Genomic DNA, 17776 nt, shown 5'->3' with positions numbered 1-17776 from the left:
TGTGCGTCATGTTAGGAGATGGTGGTATGTGGGTTTGTAGCGTTGGTGGGAGAACAGAGCAGGCTCAGCCCCTCTCTCCCCCCAGATATATTTTAGATTTGTTGACTAATGGGTATTGGGAGGCCATGTTCCACTCACAGTGAATAATGTTTGAAACAAAGTTGAAATACATAGAAGTGAAATAAGAGTAAAGCACTAATAATTGACTGAACTGGTAGAATCAGATATAACTCTGTGTTACTCTAAGATTGATAACAAACCTAATTGTATATTCTTGCATATGCAATCAAACCAATTCAAAAGCTAATCCTTTTTATTGTGAAGAATGTCTTGCCTCTTAGAGGAGCCATATTTGGAAGTCATTCCCTTGGTCCAGGCAGTAGAGCCCTGCATATTGCTACATTCAAACTAAACAGGGTTACTTATCCAAAGGCATGTTACAGCCACACTGAAGTTGTCATCTGGGACAGATTACAACACTGGATGTTCTCTCCTGGATTTGATCAGAGTACTGAAATGTGCTGTGGGGAATGTTGGCCACTACTGATGCCTGAAGGCCTGTGAAATCCATAACTTAATTCTAATGAATGGCTTTAATAGGAGTTCTGGTTTCTTTTCTGTACATCCACAGGGAGTCAGTTGTAAGGATGAACCATGTACATAAATCTAGCTGTTCAGGTGGAATGAAAAGCCTGATTGCTTGGTTCTTTTTGTTCATGGGGAGTCTGAATTTGAAGTTTTTCACTAAGAAGCTTAGATTAAACTGAATCAGAAAACTTTATTTGTATTCCAATGGGAAATCTTAAGGATATTTCATTACTTAAGGAAACATTAATATAACTTTAGGAAACTGTTATCTTTTAATCTAAAAGAAACTGTAATGACAATCTGTGTGTTTTCTATTTTTAGCAAAACTTTTACAGAAAATGACTTTGTGTGGAAGAATGGGAGAGGGCAACTACAGTTGAAAAAAGACAACTCTGATAATAGAAAAGGAGTTTCTTCAATGTTGAATGTTAGTTTATTTTGACTTTGGGGAAAAATGACTCTAAAATAACTGGAGAAGTAATGAACTCTGTGACTAAACTTGTGGGTGGTGATAAAAGTACATCCACCAAATTTTTAGTCTGTGAATACAGTTCATGATCTAGTGAGCAGGACTGAAATTGCAGTCAAAACTGGGGTCTTTTAGTCTTTCTTGGGAGTAGGTGAGGGATGTTTTAAAAGCAAGATAAAGCCTAGTCAATCATTTCAAGCAAGTTAGTTGCTGGAATATCTCAGCTTTTCAGTTTGGTCAGAATACTTTGCTTGCTTTTCTGGACTGCTCTGTGAACGGGTAAATATTTTGACTTTAACACAGCAGTGATCATTTTTTTTCTTTTCTCTTTTCTTTGCAGTGATTCTATTCTGTATGGCAGCCCTAATATTCCCAATAGGATTTTACATCAATGAAGTTGGAGGTCAACCATATAAATTACCCAATAACACAGTGGTTGGGTCTTCATATGTACTGTTTGTCTTATCCATTTTCTTTACAATAGTGGGACTTCTATTTGCTGGCAAAGTTTGTTTACCTGGCTGATGAATGTCGGAACTGCAGGACTTTATTTTGGAAAAGAACAAGACATCAGAATTGCATTCTCAGGAGGATGCCTAGATCAGACTATCAAACACTTACTGAAAAGAGGAATACTTTGACTTGTTCTCACTATGCACTTTGGATGAAAAAAAGGAGAGCCTTTCCCATAACCAAATACAGACAACATTGACTAATCTCCTGAGCATATTTTAATGCAGTCAGGTCTGCACTGTGATAGGAACTAGTGAAGAATGCTTTACGCTGAGAAGCATAATGCCCCATGTTACTGTACTGTTCCTGTTTTTAACGTCTAATGATTTGGAAGTCAAAGTATTTATGAACTTTGTGGTAGACCAGAGGGTTGCAGAGGAATTCAAGTGAGGCTGGCCTCGCTGTTTAGGAGATTAGTATTTTACATCTTCCTTCTGATGAGCAAAGCCTTTGGCACCAATGTGGATCAATCTTGCATTACTGCACCAAGAAGCCAATAGATCAAACATGTTCTCTAAATGTATGTAACAGCAAGAAGACATACATCCCCTCCTCTCCCATAAGCTCTAGAAAAACACTAAGGAACATTTTAGAGGGGGTTTCTTCCTTATATTTATATAAATATATATATAAATATATATATATTTTGCTGATGCAGTATACAGTGTGTGTGTATGTGTGTGTGTGTATATACATATATATGTATATACACACAAATGATTCCTGGAAAAGAACTCAGAACGCTTTGCTAGCAAAACACTGTGGTGTGCAAAACTAGAACTCAATAGAAAAAAGCCATTTCTCTGAAGGCCACATAGCTGAGAGTCTTCAGTTTACCTCATTCTTTGTAGCAGCCCTTGATTTTAACAGTTTTTGTAATAGGTACAAACGATCCCATGCCTTTCTAGGTGCAATTTTAAGTTAAGCTAAAATTCTTTTTATGGTAATTTATTTGTATATGAGGGTAGAAGGTGAGATCATGTCATACCTTAAAGTTAAAATCCTAATTTTGGGAAACTGACACTATTTAAATTATTAGCAACTGTTGTACAGAAAGTCTCTTTTTCTACTGCATTGTTTCATTACCATTCATACATGTTCAAGCACAGCATTTTGCCATAGGTAAGCATTTCTCTAGCATGTGTAAAATGCAGTGTTTAAAGTAGTGCAAACACTATTCCACTGCAAAGATGGATGAACTTATTTTCATTTAAGTATTAATTCATCTTTACAAAAAAAAAGGAGCAATATAATTGTTTAAATTATATATGCTTTGTTTACTAAAGTTTTTATTTTAAATGTGGATTTAAGGGCCACCCAAATTTGGAGTAAATACTCCTCACTAAAGGTAGTTTTATTTTTCAACACAAGGATAAACCTTTGAATCCATAGACGTCTTAATTCACTACTCAGTCTAACCTTGCAGAAAGTACAATTTAATGTCCCAGGAAAGCTGCCTGCGCTATCAGTATTTATTTTCCATTTAATACATTGTTTACCTGAGATTCATTATGAAAACAAAAAAATTGTATGTTTCAAGCACTGTTTCATTGAGCTTATTAGAACTGCATTACCGAATAGACGTTTTTCTAAAATGTTAGTGAAAGTGTATTTTAGAATGAGGTGGTTGTTAGAATATAATCAGCAGTTTCCAAAAGAATCACTTATCAGATAAGTGTTTGAAAATAAGACAATTTGCACAATTCTTTTAAACTGTGTGCCATTCAGACCCTAGAGGGTCCCTGTCCTCCTCCTCCACCTTTTCCCTCTCCCAACGTATTTTAATACGAAAAGGTTATTTGCTGAATTAAGTATTTTTTTCTTTTGACACTTTTGAACAAACTTATCACTGAAATGGTCTATAAGCAACTTTTTTTCCAGTCAGCTCACTCACAGGTAGAAGGGAGTGTTTATGGATCACTAAATTTTTCTGAAGTATACTAATCTGTAAATACAGTCAGGCACCTACTTGGAAGTAATAGTTTGAATATGATTTTGTTCGTAATTTAAGCCTTCATCTGCATGCATAGTCTGAGGTCCCCAGTGATGTTGGTGGAGATAAAATGCAGGGTTCAGCTACTGGATGTGTCTAAATTTTTGGTGTTACCACTGCTGTATCCTAAGCTGAAGTGTTCACTAAAACTTAGACCATAAATTATGTTGAACCCCCCCCCTCTTTTTCAGAAATGTCACTCTTGTAAATAGATCTAGGAGATTTTTGTAACTGGAACACAGGGAGGGGGGGAGAGTTTCTCAGCTGCTATGATTTCTCCCCCCTCCAGCTTTCTTATTTCAGTTATAGTAACATCATGTATACAGTGGATTTAGGCTTAGATTAAATGGATCATCATTTAATAAAAAATACAAGCGCTGATCTTGGAGCATACCCAGACTGTGGCTGGCTGGCTGGAAATTCATCTGATCTGCCAGTGCTATTGCTATGAATTATTAAATGATATAGCAGAGATTTTAACGAGTAGATTGTTTGATTAAATATTTGAGCATTTTAAGTCCAGAAATAGATGCAGCCATCTGCATTTAAAAAAAACCCACCCAGTAATTGAAGAGACAGCTGTCAACAGTTGCTTTTAATAAGGTCACTAAGTACTATATAGTACAGTATTAATTTATAGCAGAAAATCATATCTTGTAAACTGTATATAAAACACTGTTTTATGGTGCAATCATTTGTCAAACTTATGTCTGTTACTTTTGTTTTAAAGTTGTGTGCATTCTTTTCATACCTAAGAGCATCACTGTAAAATCTGCTGAAGATTATTTATAGGTTTTATTTGCACAACGTTTTGTTTTAAACTACAGGAAGTTCGTATTGAACATGCCTAAATATCTGTAGACTTTTTCAGTTCATGAAAAGCAAATGTTTCCATATGAATCTTCTCCAAAGGTAATCCCATATTTGTGTTGAGTGTTTACATAAACTTTTCTGATTCTGCCAGCCATTATTTTTAACTTTTTGAAGGACAGCTCATTTCATACGTCACTAGAGATTCTTATTTAGTCTTTTGCTTCAAAACTCCCCAAAGGTTTGATGTCCCATCGTGATGTAATTTATGCACACTTTATCGTTTATTTGGCTAACAAAATGTAAGATCGGAAACTTAAAATACCTTCAGAAGGAAAACTAGTTAATTTGTCTGTATAAATCTTATTATTGAGCTCAGCTGAAATAATCACCTGGAAGCTGTTTGTCTCAGACCTGGGGAGGGTGTGCTTCCCTGAACGCACCAGTCTAACCATTTAACATCATTTTCCGTTGTGAATCTTGCTGGCGAGTGATACCAGTTTCCCGAAGAGGCTGGTAGTGTGCAACGCGACCTGAGCCCCGTCCTCTGGCCGAAGTAAAGCCGCCAGATCAGGGCCCTCCTGCCATACCTGTGCTTCGGAGCCGTTGTTTAACCACTTCAGAACACAACTGTAGATTACTGTTTGCCCCAACACACACAGGAAAAGCCCGAAAGCTGTCCTTTAAAACCTTTGTGAAGGATGAAAATGATGAAGGAAATGGTGTCTGCAAGCGGGTTGTCCTGCCTGGGCGTCGCGTCGCTCCCCGCTCGAGGCCTGACCCTCTGCGCCCCCCCCCGGCCTTTACTGAGGATTGTTTTCTAATTGGTTAGAACATTTTTCAATTAATGATTTCCGAACAAATGTTAATACAAACTGTATAAAATGAACATAATTTTCTTCACTTGTATTTTTGTTATTGAGCAAGTTTATCAAAATAAATTGTCTACTAAAGCGACTGGCCCCGGCTGCGCTGACTACCGTCCCGCCTCGCGCGCAGGTGTCTCCTCATCCCCCCCGCGGGGACGCGGCGCGCGCGCTTCCCGCCCACCACCGCCCTCCGGCGGCGGGAAGCGGCGCCGGCTCTCCCCGCGCGCGGCCGCTGGGCCGGCCCGTCTCCACCGGCAACGCCGAAACACGGCGGTGCTGCCGCGCCGAGCGGGGCGTGGGAGTGGGAGCGGGCCGCTCCCGGGGCCCTCCGCGCCGTCGGCACCCGGCCCGCACGCGGGAAGGGTCGGGTGAGTGGCGGGAGGTGCCTTGGCCTGAGGATGCTGAGGGGGCTTGGGGGCGCCGTGGCAGCCCGGGCTTTCGGGACGTGCCCAGGCTTGGGGGCGGGGGGAGGCAGGACAGGGAACGGGGGAGCCTTTCCCCCCGTGAGGTGAGTCGAGTCTCTGGGGACGGGACGGCGCGGCGCGGGGTCGAGGGAGCTGAGGGGTCTTTCCCCCGTGAGGTGAGGAGAGCCTCCGGGGACGGGACGGCGCGGGGCAGGGGGCTGAGGGGCCTTTTTGTCGGTGAGGTGAGGGGAGTCTCGGGGGACGGGACAGCGGGGGCAGAGGGCTGCTCTGACACCCGCTGGTGAGCGGAAGGGCACGGGGAGCTGGGGACGGATTGAGGCGGAGGAGCCCAGCGAAGTGAAAAGCAGGATTTTGTGATGGGTTTTATTGCCGAAACCCGAGGGGGAGTTCACCTGCACGCCTCCGTACCCGCGTCTCACAGCCCGGCCGTCTCCAGCTGCCTGCGCCCTTGCTCCCGTTCGCCCGTAACGCTCTGGGTTTTGCTTATCTTTTTTTCTGGTTGAGCTGTGTAGCTAGTCTCCCAGCAGCTGTGCATACATATAATTAACTGCATACAATCCCTTAACAAACAACTTGCAGAATAGTTCCTAAATGTGTTTTCCATAGATGGATAATTGTAACTTCTCTTTGCAGTTATTTTTTGATTTGCTGTTGTCCCACATGCAATGTAATTTTCATATAATTGCTGACAATATTAATACTTTTTTAATAGTGTATATTCCTGAGGTTTTAAGCTTTTTACTCTAATACTTTGTCTTTTTGCTTTTTTTAGCAAGGCTAAGTATTCATATGATGGATACACACATCAGGAAAATGGCACAGTTGTTGGACAACGATCAGTTTTTGGAAAAAGTTGGGTGAGGATACTGTTACAAAATCTTGTTGGGACTTCATACGTAGATATAGAATAAATAACTGTAGCTCATACACTATGTACTATGTCCATTCAAAACAGTTATCGTATATCAAATGGAATGTGTAAATAGATGACAAAGTATAAAACAGTTCCTACAGAAAAAACTTGTAAGGACTTTATGACAATACAGGAATATTGTGGATAATGAAGTCATCCCATAAAATTCATTGTCTTATAGGGTGTCCACAAATTCCAGTCTACAGGGTGATCGTCCACCATGGCAGGATTTTACTATGTCTCACCTAGGAGCAGATGACGGATTGCTGGTAACACATATCAACAAGACACAAGATCTGTCGGTAGGCGAGTTTTCTTGCTAAATGGAGCAACTAGAAAAGTAACATGTACCAGCTATAAATACAGAGTGGGGAATAAAGAAGCTGATAGACAACTGATATGTTTCCTTACATATATTTGCATACACACACAGACAATTTGATAGATATAATCACTAAAGTCATGAAACTACATACAGTTTTTCTGCAGGGATGAATCAGTCTGAATAAATCAGGCAAAACTATAAAGGTAGATCAACTGTTGATACTGCATTTTTCCTTAGAAAAGCGGAAGACAGTATATACCCCTTCAAACGCTGTGAGGTGGGTTTTGGAGATACTTAATTTTTCTTCCTCTTTGGTAAATCGCTGGGGTATTTCTTTTATTTCTTTAACTAAACTCCTACTTCTTGTCTTTCTTCCTGTCTCCTCCAAACTAAGCTCTCCTTCCCCTTCCTTTAGCTCACAATCTGGGGGTATTCTGAAACCTTCTTTTCCTTTGCATCCCACATCCAAAAGAGTATGCCAGTACCTAAAATTATGTTGTTCTTGGATATGCGCTGCCTACTAGTGACTATCCTTAGGACTTATATTTTTGTCACATTTGAACAGCACATTTCATTTCTCATACTGCATTTAATTTTTCCTTATTTGGTCTATAGAGAGTACAAATGAAGAAAATACAGTCTAAAAAGGTGCAAACCACAGAGGAATGGCTAAGAAACTACAGTTTAGAATCCTTGCAATTAACATTAGAGCATCTGGTAAATGAAGGCAATACTGTTTTGTAAGTGTAACACTGCCTTTTCCTTTAGTCAGTCCTAATTTGTGTGCATCTCTGGTGCTAATTACGCATTGTGTTCCAGGAATTCAGGAAACAGTGTTGAAGAGATAGAGTTTGCAGAAGAGACTGTTACCGATTTTGAGTCCAGACTTTCTGAGTAAATATCCATCTTGTTTATGATTTTGATGCATAACTGATTCTATATCCCCATCCCCCATGATTACACTGCCTTAAAACTTAATTTGTTATTTCTGGGAACTTCAGAGTATCTCAGCATTAAATCCTTTCTGCTGAAATTGAAGTAGGTGATAATTATATGTCACTACAGCTGAGTTTTAAAAATTTTTTTAATGAAGATGCCTATCAACCAGGTTTTGAACTGAAGCAGTTGGCTCATTTTAGAATAGCAGCTAGTGAATGGTTGGGTTTTCACAGGTAATACTGCGTATTTGCGCGTTATGTTTACTGTAACTTGGATTAGTTTCAAGTCATGGTTCTAGTCATGATAACGTGGAAGTTAGAAGTTTTCTAAGTGAATTTTAAATATATAAAATCAAGGAAACTTATATTGAGGAAAACATTTAATGAATAGGCTCAATAAGCTGTGAAGTAATCATAATGTTTTTGCTGGTCTTCACAATACTTGTTAGACTGTCCCTAGGAGTGCCACTACTTCAGCATGCTTCACTGTGTCAGTCATGAAGATCCAGAATCTTCAGAAGGTCCACCTTTAGTACTTGGGCCCTGCACCATCTAAGCAAACTGTCTGCGATCTGACTTAAAAAAGAAGTAGCTTTTGTGTTTTGAAAAAGCAAAAAGTTTTTCCCCCTTTGGAATGTTCGTTTAAACTTTCTGTTCACCAAATTGTAAAAACTATGCACATGGTTTTAAAAAATAAGTTGGTTGAAGTAAAACAATTCTGGAGGACAGCAAGCACTTTGTTTTACCTCAGACTATACCTATTTTGAAATGAAATTGTTGAAAGTTGTGCTGCGGTTAGTCCGGCACTTCGGTGAGTGTGCTGCCTTTCAGTTGCAAGGTTATATTTCGTGAGTGTCTTAAGCAATAGTGTAGTTTGTATTAAATACATCCCTTGACAATAACCTACGTGTGATGAACTAAACTCAGTTTTGCCTGAGCTTCTGTTGTTCAAACATACACATGGTGAATAACCCTTTCCTATCTCTGAACAGAATAAGCCAGCAACTGATTAGAAAACATTTCAGTGATCCAGTTTTTCAGACAGCTACATACCTTATCAGTCAAACAGCTTTAGGGGAAGAAGTATTTAAATGGTTAGCTCTGCAACCACCAGTTGTATGAGAACACTGAAAACAGTGTTTTTAAAAGGTGATTTTGCATCTGTGAGAAGAAGGTTGTGATGAAGTCAAATGGTTGAATGTTACATTGATACACAATGCAGAGAATGCCTTAGCTAAATGTGTGCTATGCCTTTTGTCAGAGTGATTGAACTTTATCAGCAGCGAATTCAGTGGCTGTTGCAGGACAGCAGAAAGGTAACTTTAACTTTGCAGTATATTTTTAGAATGGAACTGTATATGGCCTTAAAGAATAAATTAACTTTTGAATACTGTTAAAAAGTGGCTTCCAGAAATCTTATGTATTTTCATTATTTACTGTGAGTTACACATCATGTGCAGTGATACATATCTTGACAATGGACTGTTTTTCTTCATCTTCCATTGGTATGTGGTTTTCTGCTTTCTAGATCTAGTCTTTTTCTTTCTCTTGGCAATCTTAATCATCAGGACCTCTCAGCACAATTTAAATGGGAGCAGACAATGCTGAGGTTAACCTCTCTGACTGGAGTGGAGCTGTCTAGTAGTCCGTTGTGCCCTCTCTTGCACAGCTGGTTAATCGCTTATTGTGCCTAGCAGTGCTAATGCTCAGGAATGGGAAAGGGACATAACTTCCTCTTGAAGGGGATAGAGAAAGAAGCAGCATTCCAAAATCTAGCTTCCACTAAGTTGCTTGATTTAACTCAAAGGAGATGCTGTAGACAACGTTATTTGTTATCCTTTCAAATAATGAATAGGTTGTCTTGGAAAGGAGCAGATATGACTCACTGGTAAGGATAAACTGGGAGCCATTAGTCCTCTCTTTTTTTTCTTGGCTTTGTCACTGTGTCATCTTTATGCTAAAAAGCTTAAAGTGAAAACAAATACCTAATATTTGATGTTAAAATGGTATTGTACAGAATAAACAGTAACATTTTTAAACTTTAGATAACCTTAGTATTTACAATGACTTTTCTCTTTTAAGGTGTTTGGCCTTATAAAAGGAAACAAAGTTGGACTTCTGGTTGATGTGTCTGATATGAGTTACGGACCTAGACTATTGGATTTTCAGAAGGACCTTTTGGTAAGTAATAATAAAGCAGACTTTGGCAATTATAACATAGTAATCAAGCTTTTTTATAACTACAAGTCAGAAACTAAGTAGAAAAAAAATCTGCTTAAATTCATAATATACAACACAATAGAAGTTTTCTGTTTTAGAAAAGTATGTTTTAAATGTCTTCGAAAGTGTAGTCTTTGTTAATGTCTAGATCCAAACAAAGTCCAGTATATACCATAACAATAATACTTTTCATATTAATATTCAGAAGCTTCTCAATTCTTGTACCCGCATTCTCTGTGGAATAAACTTGCCTAACAGAAACAGCTGTAAGAGACAGAACCAAGTTCTACATAGAGCTATTTATAGTAAATACAGTTTCCTTATGCCTTTATGTTTTGTCACAACAAGGCACACTTCACAATTTCGGTCAGAACCTTGGTCAGTTTTTCACTTACTGAAGCTCCAAAAGAAACTTGTCCTTTTTTGTGCTTTTTATTTTTAGAAAACTTTTGTGAAAAGGAAGGAAGATACAATGTGGCTGTTTTACTGTCTAACTTTGAAACTTTGTACAATTTCATTTCCTGCATTCAGGAATTATTTAAATTTTATTTCTATTATCAGCATTTTTCATTTGTGCATTTTAAACAAAACTACTTCAAGAAAACTCGAGTTCCACATAGTCAGGTTGGCTTAGTCTTAATACCTGTACTGTTTTTTAGCCCTATCCATGAATATGTATAAAACATTTTTTAGTAATTGCTTGATGGGTGAATATGCCCATTCTAGATCAGTATGTTGTTTCATGTGCTCATCAACTGAGGAGAAAAACTGATACCAGTACAGCAAATATTCCCTGCCTCCTGCCCCATTAACAAATTGGCTGGATTACCACAGGTTTGCAGGTTTTGTCTCTGTACTCCTTACCAAATATTTGAATCTCTGTGACTTTTTCTTGGAAGCTTTTCTCTGGTAGCTGAAAATATTGCTGTCAACTATTTTTAGGAAATTACTATTTTTATTCTTTTACATGAGAACCCTACTAGAAGCAGCATGGATAGTAATGCATTAACAATTCTTTATTTATTAGTGCTTAATAGATGAACAGCTATGTTATAAGAAGCAGTTGTACTGCCTCTCATTCAGTACAGAAATTTCACCTCTCTGGGAGAGTCCAAAAAACATCAACGTTCATGTGTAAGTAAGTTAATTTCTCTGAAAAATAAAGGTGTTTCAAACAAGGTCTCCATTTAGTTAGAGCAATCTCTTGTAGATAATAAATAGTGGTTTTCATCTTGTGCCTCCAGTGATTTGTTAGAGGGGGAGAAAAGCAATGAATTTTAAGTGCAGTCAGTGATTTCAAGCTGGTTGTTCATACATAAAATACCTTAGCATCTCCTGTACTTTGCAGTTATCTTCATGATCTATCTTATTTAGCACCTGCATGTTAAGTGTACATACTCCTTTTTTTTGTTGTTGTTGTTTTTACCTAGGCTACATGAAGCAAGACAGTGGATACAACAGCTGGAGCCTGGTCGAGGCTGCAATTTGCTGAAAGCCTTAAAACATGTCCTTACGATGAAAGAACTGAATTCTCTGGTTCTTATTGTAGGAAGCTGGTAAATTCGTTATCTGTCCTAACAACCAGCTTTAATTTGGATACAGAATTGGTACAAGAATCTGAACTTGATATAAAAATAAATAGAAAATTTAAGACCCAGGTTTTATGTATTTTTAGTTCATACCACTGAATTCCTTTATTTCTTCCCTTTTTTACTATTTATAAATCTTCTCTTTTCTGGTACGAAGCTACGTTTTTCCTTTGCAGATCAGTTATCGCAGTAATCCATTGAGAGTCTGCTAGCTCTAATGTTACATCAATAAAAATCCTTCAGCATCATTAAGGATGTCGCTGAAAGGGTCTACACCTCTGGGAATGTTAGATGATGAGCTAGATTTTGCTGTTAAATAGCATTAAGCATTCAAAGATAGTCTTCTCTCTGTGATACTGGTGCTGATGGAAAACTTAAAATGTGTGATTAAATAAATGAAACCAGCCTGAGATTAGATAAATTATGGACTTAAATTCTGCAGTTCTGCTGTCATCATTTGAAAACTTGCAGTACTGGAGTCAGGATTACAAGAACAAGACTACAGTAAGGATTCTGGGAGTGTTCCTATACTCCTTATTTATTCACTGTATTTATTTTAAATGTGCAAAAAAGGGACGGTGTAAGCTTGGCAAGCTTAACGTTTAGGGTGATTGAGATTACATTTCAGCTAACTTACTGAATACACAGTATTTGGTTAAAAGGTTCCAAGTTTTGCTTAGGTCTGCTTTGAAGAGAAAGCAAAAGTTATTACTATGTGCAAGTGAAAACTTCCTTAATTTCAGTCCCTGGCAGAAGTGTAGCTGGAAGGAAAGGTTTTTACTAGCCATGAAGAACCATCAAAACTCAGGGAATGAAAGCTGTGCGGGTTGCTAATTTCTAAACACGAAGCAAAGTTTTACTCTCTTGGTGCCTTTGAAAGACAATGGACATCCTTACATACAGTTAAAGATCTGAGTTGAAAATTTTTCTGTCAGTTTGTCACAGGGTGCAAAACTACAATTCCTGATTGTTAGCTTCCAGGGCTAGCAAGGAATAATTCAGAACACTTAATCTAGAAGCTGTTATGAACTGGAATAGAATCTTAGTGCTCTTACTATCATTCAGGTTTTCAGGACAGAATGAAACCCTAGTAGTGGTACCTCAGTAACTGTTGAAGGAGGGAGAGGAGGTCAAGTTATGCGAAATGACTAGATTACATTCCCATGATTTGTTATTTCTTTCCTGCTTAGTTTTCTTCCCTGTCTTCTTCAGTATGGCCTTTTTTTCCCCATTTGATTACTGCCATTGTTAACATCTTTTTTTTTTTTTTCTTATTTGTATCAGCCCTGATCAGTCTTTGGAAATATTGTCTGACTATGCTCAGCAGTCTATGCTGGGGAGAAAACTGCAGACTCATGCTGTTACATATGATTGCAGCAATCCTGCTTCTTTTGTAAGTAATTGTGATAATACTTAACTTCTTTAAGTGTCCTGTCATTTGTTTCCTATTCAGCTGCAATGTCTTCTTTCATAAAAGAATTCTTGATCTAGAGTGGTACTTTCTTTAGAGCAGATTAGCACACATGAAAAAAAATTGTTTGGAGCATTCATCTTGGTTCATACTGAAGCCAGAAGTGGCAACCAAGTGGTGTTGACAGGCTTGGCAGCTGAAGGGAAGCAATTATTTCCAGATAATCATTCTGTGTGTTTAGAGAAGACTTTGGGCTAAGAGCTCTTTTGCAGGTGAAAGCAGAAGAATAGAGGACTTCAGGTAGGCAATATTGCAGTAAGGACAAGTGGGTAGGGAGAGGGATCATAGGAGAAAGGCAGGGACTTGGGAGTGAGACCATGTTAGCTTCTGAATAGAAACTTGGTTTTAGGTGTTGATTGCTTATTTAAGCTTATCCTGAAGGCATGTAGTGACTTAAGTGGCAGGGAGGACACGGTTGAAATCTTTGTTTGAAGAGAAGATTCGATGCAGTAAGGGTATTGAAGTCATCCAGAAAAGGATTGCAGTGGTAGATGGCAGGAGAGAATGCGATGGGAGAGGAGAAAAAGCAGCAAAGGATTTAAGAGGTAGTTGTAGGCAGGGGAAGGATAGCCTAATATTTATACTTTGGTGATATGCCTTTGATACGACTAGCACAAGCTTGCCTTCAAAGGAAGGGAAGGTGACTGGCATTTTAACATAAGGTGACTGAACTTGACCCTTATTGCGTAGTTTGTAGATTTCTTTACTGAGTTAGTTTTTTCAGCCATATTAAAATAAGGCTGGTAAGAAAACATATATGGAAACATATTTTGGCTTTCTCACTACATGTACCTCAAAGATTCTTTCTCTATCTGTAATTGAGACTTGAATACCAACAACCCATGTTATCAAAAGAGACTACCAAATCAAAGTAACTATTTTTCTTCCTATTCATATATGTAGGCAGTTCTAAAGAACCTTGCAGAAGCTGTAAGAGGCCGTTATCATTGCTACTCTTCAAAGGGAGAGGTAGGTGACAGCTAGAGAGGCAAAGCATTTTTTTTCTCTTTTTTGATGATTCTTCACTTTTAGAAGGTAAACTAATTATCAGCAAGACCTGGTGCTGAAAGTCTCTGTCATTGAAGTGCTGAGGATGTGTTGGGAAGTTGGACTAGATGACCTTTAAAGGTCCCTTCCAACCCAAACTATTCTATGATTCTATTCTATGAATAAACCTGTGGTTAATTCTTTCTGCAACTGAAAATGCTTTCCTAAAAGCGCAATACATCTTGCAGATTTTGTTCACTGAGTTAAAGCTAATGAATAGGATGAAAGCTGTGGTTTATTGTAGACTGATTCAAAATAATAAAATAATACCTTGTTTATAAAATAATTAATGACTCATATGCAGTGCATTAGATAAATTTACACTCAGTTCTGCTATGCCAGGCAGTCTTGTATAGATATATGCACATCAAAGTGAGAAAGCTGTGTTTGGTTGGTATTTGAATAGTAGTTAACTTATTTTTCCCCCTTTGTTTTTATATGTACAGAATTTTGATAGCAGTGATGTTCATCTGCTACTTCAGGAATCCCAGAAGGCTAAGGACCTACTCAACAGCATCAAACAGACTTTTCAAAGAAGAATTGGTGGCTCACTTATTAGTAGAATAGCAGATGTACATATCTCTTTATTTTCAGATCTACTTTGACGTATCAGGGGTAGAAGTTTTTAGTGTTCACAATATGAAAAAAATGTATATGATTAATCCGGTATTTTGATAAGTGAACTTTGAATATTATGTATTGGCCACCCATTGTACGAGCAAATTAAGGCCAAAACCAGTATAGGAGATATTTTGCTAGACATTTTGCAAGATGTAGGAAGTTTCATAAACCAACCAAAATGCGATGAAAAGAACATGTACCATGATCATAATGGAAGTACAAGAGAATCGCTAGCTTAACTGTATGCATGATCATTTAAATGAAGTTCCAACAGTCCTTTAAATTGGTAACAAGATACTTACCCCTGCCTGGTTAAGGTGGACACTTAAATCAGTTGCAAAATTGTAAGGGCTTGTCTAGATTCATTACTAGTGTTGAAATTAGGAAGCTACAGTCTGTCTGTTACACATCTGTCTCTGTGTTGGTCCTATCTTATCGTGAGGATTTGGCACCATTTGTTCTGTAACAATTGTCTTGGTAATGTTTCTGTTTTTATGCCTTGTCTCATGTCTTTCTTTTACCTTGTGCAGATAGTCTTAAGTGGAAATAAGCATCTCGCTTTTGCCTTATTCTCATCTCTGTACTTTGTAGGGGCCTGGAAGTTTAGGAAGTGGCTGAATTCCCCTATGGTTGCTAAACTTTAATGCTAAAAATTTGGCAGCACTGTTCTACAAATCTGTGAGGATTTTTTTTGCTAACAGAATAGTCTGTTCTCTGTCACAACTACTGTAAGCAGTTGTGTGAGGTGGAGAAGTCTGATCTGAAAGAGGGACTGGAAGCTTCCATTGGGTATCCTTGCATATCTGGTCATCTGGCCTGAGACATTCCAGACAGGAGGCAAACTGATCATTTGTGAAACATATTTCTAATTCCGTTTCCCCTCATCTTCCCTATTCTTTATATACAGAATTCTTTCATCTCTCTTCCAACCTCATAATTACTAAGAACCATGTAGACTACATATGGAGCAGAAGGCACCCTGAAATGACTCAGAAGGTCCTATATTCCCAAATAAAAGCATGTCATTTCAGAAACTTACTATTCAAACCACCTGTATGAAAAAACATCTCCACAAACTTCTGTCCGTTCATAAAACAAAGATCTCTTACCCCTTTTTGAAATAAAGGAATTCTAGTGCCCCATAGGTGTTTTTGTTGACTTGTTTCCATTGGTGTGAATGAAGGTAGAATGTGGTTCATTTGACTCTGTGCTCAGTGCAGGTAGAAAATGGAGCAGTCGAGATTGGATCTGTGTGTAACGAAGTTCCTTTTCCTGTTTACTTTTCTTAGATAAATGATTGGCTGTTTTCATGCCAGTATGTATAACCATATGTTTTAATTTCCCTCTGGGTTTTTGCATTGTGGCAAGCACAGTGAAGTTAATGGAACATTGGCCCCCAAAACCCATTTTTAGGAGGACCAATGATAGCTATTTTCAAAGTATTTTGCTTGTTGAAATCGCAGCACTTTGGCCAATATAAGTAAAACTAATATTCCATGCTGGATATTTTGGATTGAGGGTAAAAAAAATTATGCTAAGACCTGCAAGACTTTTTCTTAAAATCTGTTTTAGGTTTCTACAGAATTTGCAAATACAGCACCTTCCAACTTCTTACCAAAGCCTCCAAAGCACGAAGGACCATTAGTTATTCAAGTACCATGCGTCCTGGCCAAAAACTCAACAAACTGGTTAAAGACAAATGGATTGAAAGGTAGCACAGAAAGAAAAGCTTAGCGGGTATGATACGTGAATTAAAGACAGAGCATGTGTTTTATTTCATTTCTTTGTTCCTTGCTGTAGCTAAAAAGTTAAACCTTTATCAAGTTTTGGCTCCCAGTGCTTTCTCTCCTGTGGAAGAATTTATACCTATTCTTAAAAAAACAGTATCATCAACTCTACATGAGGTAAGTGATGGGGCGACCCTTTCTTTTTCTTAGGGTATCTTTTTTTTATTTCTCTTGCTACATTTTTCTAATGAAAATCAGTACTTTATAAATTAGTGAAATTCTACATGCTTTAACTGAAATTTGAGTCGTAGATTCAAATCAGAGATTTACGCCATTCTTAAGAATGATTCAGGAAGGAATTCCATGTTAGTGTAGCTTATATAGGCTTCTGTAAACACGTAACTGTATTATTTACCCTTCTAGAAAGCAATGATGAGGTTTGAATGGTATGATGGAACTGTGAAAAATATCCACGTTGACCTGCCAGTATTATACAACTATCAGGTGAGTTGTCTATAGTGATGTGGCCTTGTCAGGGCTAGATTACCATCTAATTATTCCACATTAATTTGCCTGTTACATAAGTACTGCCAGGGATTCATGTGCAGACAGCTGTCCATGTAAGTCTGCAGTGATCTGGTCAGACCTGGGACACAGATTCTTATGGTAATGAGGAAGGAGGCTAAGTAAGAGAGAGAGTCCATCAGCGCTGTTTATAAGTACAGCAACGTGCCTTTTGCAATCTATGTGTAAGAATGTATTTACATTATTTTACACACATATGTATAAATCCTTTAGCCTGTACATTGAAAGAATACAATACAATAGAGTATTCTGGCTTGCTTTAACAGAACTGTCCCATTTCATCTTGGTTTAACCATTAAAATAAAAAAAAGTTTTGTATTTTGTTTTATCTCTTTGAAAGTCAAACAAGTTTTGTGAAGAACAATGTCTAATTGTTACTGGCTAGACCAAGAAAGACTCAAGGCATAACAAGAACATTCTAGGAAGTAGTGCAGGAGCAAGCTTGGATGATTGTTGCATGACTTGAAAGATGTTGTGTGATATGAAAATATGTGCAAAGGCACATAACAGCAAACCAGAGCCTCTTCCTATCATAGCAACCTAGCCCCACACATGTGTAGGAAAGAGAGTCAAGGCAAGGGATTATTTTGAAATAAAAGTTTGATCTTAAACTATCAAATAATCCAGAAGACTGGATTAAAAAATATACTGTGACATGAGTTTCTTTGGTAGG

At 38.0% G+C, this 17776-nt stretch overlaps 2 protein-coding genes across 2 annotated transcripts in view; both read left to right on the top strand.

The window, feature by feature from the left end:
• MOSMO (modulator of smoothened) overlaps positions 1–1825 on the top strand; it is a 29427-nt gene extending 27602 nt beyond the window's left edge. The window contains exon 3 of the mRNA XM_059826619.1: positions 1398–1825. Coding sequence (XP_059682602.1) covers positions 1398–1582 — 185 coding nt within the window. The 3' untranslated portion in view covers positions 1583–1825. The remainder of the gene's footprint in view (positions 1–1397) is intronic.
• A 4634-nt stretch (positions 1826–6459) lies between these two features.
• VWA3A (von Willebrand factor A domain containing 3A) overlaps positions 6460–17776 on the top strand; it is a 34239-nt gene continuing 22922 nt past the window's right edge. Inside the window, exons 1-14 of the mRNA XM_059826594.1 lie at positions 6460–6524; positions 6762–6882; positions 7521–7619; positions 7714–7799; positions 9105–9159; positions 9926–10024; positions 11091–11197; positions 11494–11619; positions 12937–13045; positions 14027–14092; positions 14617–14742; positions 16364–16502; positions 16592–16695; positions 16942–17022. Coding sequence (XP_059682577.1) covers positions 6460–6524; positions 6762–6882; positions 7521–7619; positions 7714–7799; positions 9105–9159; positions 9926–10024; positions 11091–11197; positions 11494–11619; positions 12937–13045; positions 14027–14092; positions 14617–14742; positions 16364–16502; positions 16592–16695; positions 16942–17022 — 1383 coding nt within the window. The remainder of the gene's footprint in view (positions 6525–6761; positions 6883–7520; positions 7620–7713; positions 7800–9104; positions 9160–9925; positions 10025–11090; positions 11198–11493; positions 11620–12936; positions 13046–14026; positions 14093–14616; positions 14743–16363; positions 16503–16591; positions 16696–16941; positions 17023–17776) is intronic.

This window comes from Gavia stellata, chromosome 18, assembly GCF_030936135.1.
Source record: "Gavia stellata isolate bGavSte3 chromosome 18, bGavSte3.hap2, whole genome shotgun sequence".
In the NCBI taxonomy this organism is placed as follows: Eukaryota; Metazoa; Chordata; class Aves; order Gaviiformes; family Gaviidae; genus Gavia; species Gavia stellata.
The sequence above is the reverse complement of the archived record's forward strand: the minus strand, read 5'-3'. Positions and strand labels throughout refer to the sequence as shown.